Here is an 8,155-nt window from a genome sequence, read left to right on the forward strand (position 1 = left end):
ACTTACTTACTCACCTGTGATTGGAGATATCGAGCAGAGATTACCATTTAGACTTTAAGAGACTGATATGGGGCTGCTTTTATGAGCACAAAGAAGTAACACAAAATAATGTTCCCTATAGAGTCTGTGCTGGTAAACTTCTGAGTGATAGGCTTTCTAGCTGAGTGCCAAGACTCTACTCAGTTCCTTAAGGCCAATGCATGGGACTGGAGTAAGGAAAATGCTCTTTGGATTAAGAAGATCCTCACATCTTATGGGAATATTTCAAGAGCCTCGGAGACACACCTTGGGGATCTTCAAGAACAGGTCCTGAGACTCACTACTTCTGATTCCTGCCTCAACCCCTGAGCATCTAGTTGTCTTCTAGTGGTTCTGTTACCATCATAATTATGCTTCAGGAAGTCTCCTGTGGAATCTGACCTGCTCCAGGTGGACCACTACCTCTTGGCTCACATCTGTCCAATGAGAAACAACCCACATCCTTTCCCTATTATCAGAGGAAATGCAGTTCTCTAGATTTTGCTTCTCGGCCACATAAGAAATATCAGTCTTTGACTCCAAAATGCTGGATGTAGAAGTCAAACTCTCTAACTGGTTATCTTTTTCTCTCTCAGCTTAAATTAGGGAAAAGCACCCTGAACACTATTGCCAGCTACATATGTTGTACCTTGATCATGAGTGACGACATTAGTGCCTGGATTTATATTATATCACACTAATGTTATTGATACCAGAAAGTGGTCCTGTGTACTCACAACAGATAAGAAGATCTACATTCCACAACCTCAAAAATAATGATTTTTTTGTCTCACTACTTGCCATAATAAAGTAATGAGATTTTCTCTCCTAATTAAACATCTAAAAAATGGAACAAAATATATAAAGCAATGATTTTAAGACACTATACAAGACAGGGTTGGGTACGCCCCGTGACCCATCCACCTGATTGGAACAACTTGTAATAGACAAGGACTTAGGAAGGACATTACCTTAGTAGTGGGGGCTAAATTAACCTCAGAATAAATGATGTTCTGTATCTACATTAGCAAATAAAAAATATATGCCTCAAAATAAGCCTAATAATTTAGGGGAAATACAGACATAGAGAGAGAAGATTTTTTTTTAAGACTCACATAGAACTTGTTTAAATAAAAAATCCAAAATATGAGTGAAAAATAAATTGCATGTAATAAACAGTAGATTAATTACTGCAGAAGAAAAAAAATCAAGGAACTTGGAGACGTAGACATAAAAACAATCCAAAATGAAGCATAGATAAATTGTTTTAATAAAATGGACAAAGCATCAATGACCTATGTCATAATTTCAAGTAGTCTAACATATGTGCAACTGGAGTCCTAAATAGTGTATGATTTTTAAAAATTAAGGAAATAATGACTGAATTTTTCCAAATTTGATAAAATATGTAATCTAGATCCAAGAAGCCCAATAAAAATTAAATAGAATAAATACTAGAAAACATTACAATGAACATCATAAACTAATTGCTAAAAAAGTTATAAAGAAAAATCTTAAAATCAGCAAGAGAAAAATCAACACTGTTATTACAGAGGAATAAAGATAAGAATGGTAGCATACATCCCACCAGAAATTGTGTGAGACAGGTAATGGAGCAACAGCTTTAAAGCACATAAACAAAAGTCTGGCAATTTAAAATTTTATATACAGAGTAAACGCCTTTTAAAAATAAACGCAAAGTACTTTTTCATGCCAACAAAAGCTGAAGTAAATTATTACCAGCAGAACGTTACGACAAGAAATAGTTAAGGAAGGTCTTTAAAAAAAAGAAAAAAAGATACCAGATAAAAATCAGTGTCTCCATGAAGGGACAAAAAGTGCCAGAAATTATAAATACGTGTTTAAGTGTAAAAGACATTGTTATTTTTTTAATTACCTTAAAAATAATATAATTTTTCAAAAAAAAAACAGAATTGCAGTGTCTTGGATACTAATAACATAAGTAAAAGTGAAATGTGTGACATTAAAATCACAAAGCATGAACAGGGAGATGGAAGTACAGTATGACATGGCTATAGCAATATATCTTAAATGATGTAATATTATGTGAAGAAATATTTTATGAATTTAAAATGTACATTGTAAACCCTAGAGTAACCACAAAAATATAAAATAAAAAGGAATAAATAAAAGTGCAATAGTGAAAATTTAATGAAAGTAAAATATTCCCATAGAAAACAGTAAATGAAAGAAGAAGCAATAACAGACAAATAGGACAAATGAAAGGCAAACAGTTGGAGGACAAATTTAAATTCAATTCTATAAAAAATGTACCAGATTTAAATTGTGCAAACACTCCAACTAAAACAAGGAGCTTATCACATTGGCTTAATGGGTATGCAAATGCAGTTACATAGAAGGAATAACTTTTAGTATTTGATAGCAAACTAATGCAGGGACAGTAATGTATGTTCAGCTTAATTGTGGTATACACAAAGTATACATATACTAAAACATCATGCTGTGAAGCCTAAATATATCAATTTTAATCTGTTAATTATATTTCAATAAAGCTGGGGAAAAACAAGGTATTTTCAATGGCTAAAAAAAACTCTCCCTAAAATTGAATACCCATTAAAAATTATCTTCAAGAATTAAGATTAACAAAAATGATATTCTAGACAAAAACTAATGTAAGAAAAATTATCATCAGTATATTTCTGTTGAAGGAAACACAAAAGGAAAAAAATAGGCAAAAATAAAGATTATCTCTTGCGGAATTTCAGTAAGATAGAATCAAGATCAATGGAACATGAAAGTTATGAAAAAATATTCTATTTCTTTTCAATTGAGCCCAATATTTCTGAAGAAGAAGCAAAAAGTTTTGGAGTTGACTGACCATTTGGAAGAAACCACTTAGGAAGGACTGTTTGAACTTGTTTAGATTGTGCATAATTAGGGCATGAAAAAAGGCAAAATTTGCCTCAAATAGAAATTTTGCAGGCAAAGTCAATGTTTTTGGAGTTATTTAAATTAAGCTAAATTCAGGACAACTGAGGAGATTGCAGGAAAACTGAATGAAGGTTTCAGATAAATGAGAACTAATTGTAGAGGAAATTACTAAATATTAGAGGAGATCCTGAGTAATTAACAAAGGCAAAAGGACGAAAGGTTCCCTGTGAACCAATAACTTAAAAACGGTAATGTTGAACACAAAGTGACAATGCAGAAAAAACACACAAAATAGAAAATTAGAAAGTTCTAGTGAAGATATAAAATTTAGTGATAAAAATATTTCTAAACTTTGAATTTTTAACTTACTCAGGAAATATAGTGTGCAGAATAATAGAAGAGTCTTTATTTGAATTTTGGAAAATGGATTTTGTTACATTCAAATGGTTTTGTTTATTTAAAAGACCTCCATTTCTTACAATTTACTTACTTGAATTTAATATACTATATGTATATCAGAACATGTGCTGGAATAACAGTTATTTACATCAGCACTTGAAATCCATACAAGGCAGGAATTTCCAACTAATCTGTGATTATATTGTGTAAAGTGTTAATATAGAATTGTAGTACTTAATATATTTTAATACTATATTACACTCATCATTAGTTTTGTGTGTGTGTCTGGCTAATGTCTCATACAGCTTTGGTTATAACTTTCTATATTGCATCAACTGTGTCTTTATACATCAATTAAGTGCTTAGAATGAAATGTTATTTATTTATGATCGAATTAAGCTTGTGATGTGAAAAAAAATTCACTTGAAAGGAGGCATGTAGTAAAGTTGGATTTCTACCAGACATTAAGCACCATGAAGGCAAGATATTTGTTTTGCTCACTACTGTGTTCCTAGTACCTAACACAGTGACAGTGAGATAGTAGGCACTGTGTAAGTATTCTTGGATGAATTATTATGTGGTTGGTCAAGCCTCCAACCTCAATCTATCTTGAAATTCACCTTGAGTCATCTCATAAGCATAAATTCATGTGTGATCCAAGTGGCTCATTAGTTACAAAGATACTTCTGTTACTTGGAAAATTCCAAAGGTTTTTGTCCTAGGAGAGATGCCACAATCTTTTTTGCACAGCAGATACCTACTCTAATCCCTCCCTATACTTCCTACCTCCTTAGTTCTCCTGGCCACATAATTATCCTGACATATGTACTTATGCGTTTGGTTATTTTGGGCCTCCATCACATTAAACTTTAAGTTTGATGACATTATGGAATTTGTTTTGCTCGCTCCTCTGTTTCTTGAACCTACTACACTGCCTAATATAATATGTGCTCAAAATTTTTGAAAGAAAAATAAAAACCAAGTAAACTAATCATTTCTTACAGTGAAGTGATGGAAATCACTCAATAGAAATCAGATATCCCTCATTAGTCCTAGTGGTGCTGCTGCCAGTCTTTAAACAAGTTCCTCCCAAAGATTTTCTTCAGAGCCATCATCACTTCTTTGTTCCTAAGGGTGTAGATCAATGGGTTCAGGACAGGGGTGACGGTGCTATATATGATGGCCATTATCCGGTCCTGAATCATGAAGGTGGCTGAAGCAGGACGAATATATGTGAGGCCCACAGGTCCATAGAAAAGACATACCACCATAAAATGGGAGGCACAAGTGGAAAGAGCCTTATGGAGTATTCTACAGGACCTGTTCTTAAACAGAAGGAAACCAATTATATAGAAGTAGGAGAGAAGAGTCAGAAAGAACCCTCCCATGGATATGCTGCCTGTGACAATGGAAAGAAGCCATTGATTGAGTAGTGTGTTGCTACAGGCCAGTTCTAAGAGCGGCTTGACATCGCAGAAGAAGTGATTGAGTTTCTGACAGCCACAGAAACTCAGGTGTGCAGTCATAACAGAATGCATCAGAGCATAAAAGAAGCTGATGAGCCATGCCCCAGACGCCAACAGAATACACACCTGGGGGTTCATGATGACAGTGTAGCGGAGAGGATTGCAGATAGCAACAAAACGGTCAAAGGCCATGATAGCCAGTAAAATGGCCTCTGTACTTCCCAGAAAGTGGAAGAAGTGTAGTTGGGTGATACAGCCTAGAAAAGATATAGCCCTGCGAGTGGAGACGAGGTTTACGAGCAGCTTGGGTAGTGTCACTGAAGAATAGCAAATATCCAGACAAGAAAGGTTTCCCAGAAAAAAATACATGGGGGAATGGAGTTGTGGTTCCAAACCAACCATCACCAATATAGATCCATTTCCAATCAAGTTTATCAGGTAAATGATTAAGAAAATCCCAAAGAAGAGAGGCTGCAGCTCCTGAACACCAGTCAGGCCAAGTAGAAGAAACTCATCCATTGTAGTGACATTCTCCATTGCTCTGGGAAGCAAATTTAACAATAACAGAATTAATTTTTCTGAAGTTTTAATTTTATACTGAGAGGATTAAATAAAGCAAGTTTACTATTTGGAGGAACCTAGGGGTGAGCAACAGTGTGAAGAATAGTTATGAACAGTAAAACAAAATTTATGTACAACAAAATTGAGGAAGACTAATATACCTGATAAATTCTGAGCTGTTGAAATGGCACTAGAGTAATAAGAGCATTATATTATGAACAAATCAGATATAGATAAAGAGCATTTGTTTTCAAAACTAAGAAGTGTAAGATTTGATGGACATAATCATAACCTCATGTGTGGCATTAGAATTATGTACTACAAAAATTTTAAACATACAAACGGAATAGTTTTTCAACTTATGATTCCAGGTTCTGGCAAAAACTCAGATGTAGCTTGGTGGGGATTTCATCACTTCTTCTAAGATACATAAAAGCCACAAGAGAGTAACATATCTCTTCTGACAACCCAAACTTTCAGTGAAAGTAAGAGACACAAACACCCACAAACCAAATGTTGTATAAGTAGAGGAGAAAAAAGCAGCATGATTAGTATCATTAGTCATAAGACTGCGGCATAGCAATGAGGTTGTGGATATAGTTGGGAAAAAACTGAAATAGTTAGAGGTCCCATTAGTAGAAGAACTTCAAAAACACCCCCAATTTTTCATATCTGACAGAACTCTCAAAACTTAATAGTATTCTTAAAAGTCCAAGAACATGGGCAAAAACTAGGAACAGACATACAAACATAAACAGAAAATGATATATAAATGACAAATTAACACAGGAAAAGGTGATCAAAATCATTTTCATCAGCACAATGCAAATTAAAACCAGTAAAATGCTACAACACATCTATCAAAATAGATAAAATAAAAATAGTGACAACACCAAATGCTAGGGAGGATACAGAAAGACTGGATCACAAATATAATACTGGTCAGGATATAAAATGGTACAACTGCTCTGGAGGGAGTATAGTCGCTTCTTATGAAATTAAACATACGCTTGCTATATGACTCAACAATTGCACTCTTTGGAATTTATGTCAGTACAATAAAAACATGTTCACACAAAAACTTGTATGTGAGTGTTCATAGACTCTTTATTTATAATAGCCAAAAGCTGGAAATACCCCAAATGTCCTGCAATGGAGAAATGGTTACACAAACTGTGGTATATCCATACCGTGGAATGCTACTTACCAATAAAAAGAAAACAATGATTTGGTAAACTCTCCAGGAAATTATGTTTAATTTTTCAAAAAGTGAATTCCAAAAAAATTATATACTGTATGATTCCATGTATATAACATTTTTGAAACAATATTTTAGAAATGAGGAAAAGATTGGTAGTTACAGTTGGAGAATGAAGTTGGAGAAGGAGCAGAGGAGAGGTGAGTGTGGTCATGAAAGGGTACCAAGAAAGATCCTTGTGGTGATGGAACTCTTCTGTATTTTGACTATGATGGCAGATACAGGAACATGAGATAAAACTGTGTAGAATTAAACTCAGATACACAGAGCAATTGAATACAAATAAAACTGGGGCTATCATTCAGATTCATGGGTTGTATCAGCATCAATATTCTGATTGTGATACTGTGCTGCAATTTGTTACCTTGGGGAGCAACCACGTAAAAGGAAAACAGCATCTTTGTGTATTTTTTCTTACAACTGCATATGGTAATTATACATAAGATTTTAATTAAAATGGCAAATCATATCTGTACAAAGATCAAGATACTTAATAAATTATATATGTTTGAGAATGGCTAAGTAGGAATTTCTGATAATGGCAATTTGTACTAGTTATATGCTGGGTAATTTTTTCAATAGCTCTCAAAGTGGAAAATTATGAATCACATACTTTGTATTATAATTTACCTGTAGATATTATTCAATATGTGGAAATCATTATTATATACCATAATATTTATTTGAGTATTTTAAAAGCAAACATTAGACAGAAGCCTAACAGCCAAAATAGGGGACTAGGTGAATTATTACACCTATAAGAGAGAATAATATGCAGCTTTAAAATACATATATGTACATATATATATACACACAAAGAAAATAGCTAGGTGGATAGGTACAGAAAGGTGCACAATTCATATATATGCAGATTTTCACATATGTACATATACACATAGAAATTATATATGTTATTAATGCCAAGGTGACTTGTTAAATGCTATAACCAAGATGCAGTACAATGTGAGTAGTATGCTAAAATATCTGTTTAAAATTTTTTCAATAGGCACATGTACTTCTAAATGGACATAAAAGAAACTGGTAACAGTTGTAGTCTCTAGGAAGAGAAACTGGCTGGCAAGGAGGCAAAGGCAGATTTCTTCTTTTTAATATATTTTGAATACATTTTGAATTTTGTACCATATTCATATATTATGTACTCAAAAAACAAAATTATTTTCTCTAAAAATAAGCATGGCAATACTATGCACAAATACATAGTTGTGAAAAAGATGGCCGGGTGCGGTGGCTCAAGCCTGTAATCCCAGCACTTTGGGAGGCTGAGACGGGCGGATCACAAGGTCAGGAGATCGAGACCATCCTGGCTAACACAATGAAAACCCGTCTCTACTAAAAAAAAAAACACAAAAAACTAGCCGGGCGAGGTGGCGGGCGCCTGTAGTCCCAGCTACTTGGGAAGCTGAGGCAGGAGAATGGCGTAAACCCGGGAGGCACAGCTTGCAGTGAGCTGAGATCCGGCCACTGCACTCCAGCCCGGGCGACAGAGCGAGACTCCGTCTCAACAAAAAAAAAAAAAAAA

At 34.2% G+C, this 8,155-nt stretch overlaps 1 protein-coding gene across 1 annotated transcript; it reads right to left on the reverse strand.

The window, feature by feature from the left end:
* Positions 1–4,161: 4,161 nt before the first annotated feature.
* Positions 4,162–5,337, reverse strand: LOC112623374 (olfactory receptor 12D3). Its single transcript, XM_025383768.1, has one exon. It carries the CDS (start codon positions 5,331–5,333, stop codon positions 4,383–4,385), a length of 951 nt encoding a protein of 316 aa, XP_025239553.1. The 5' UTR covers positions 5,334–5,337; the 3' UTR covers positions 4,162–4,382.
* Between the last annotated feature and the right edge of the window lie 2,818 nt (positions 5,338–8,155).

The sequence above is a fragment of the Theropithecus gelada genome, chromosome 4, assembly GCF_003255815.1.
Source record: "Theropithecus gelada isolate Dixy chromosome 4, Tgel_1.0, whole genome shotgun sequence".
Lineage (NCBI taxonomy): Eukaryota > Metazoa > Chordata > Mammalia > Primates > Cercopithecidae > Theropithecus > Theropithecus gelada.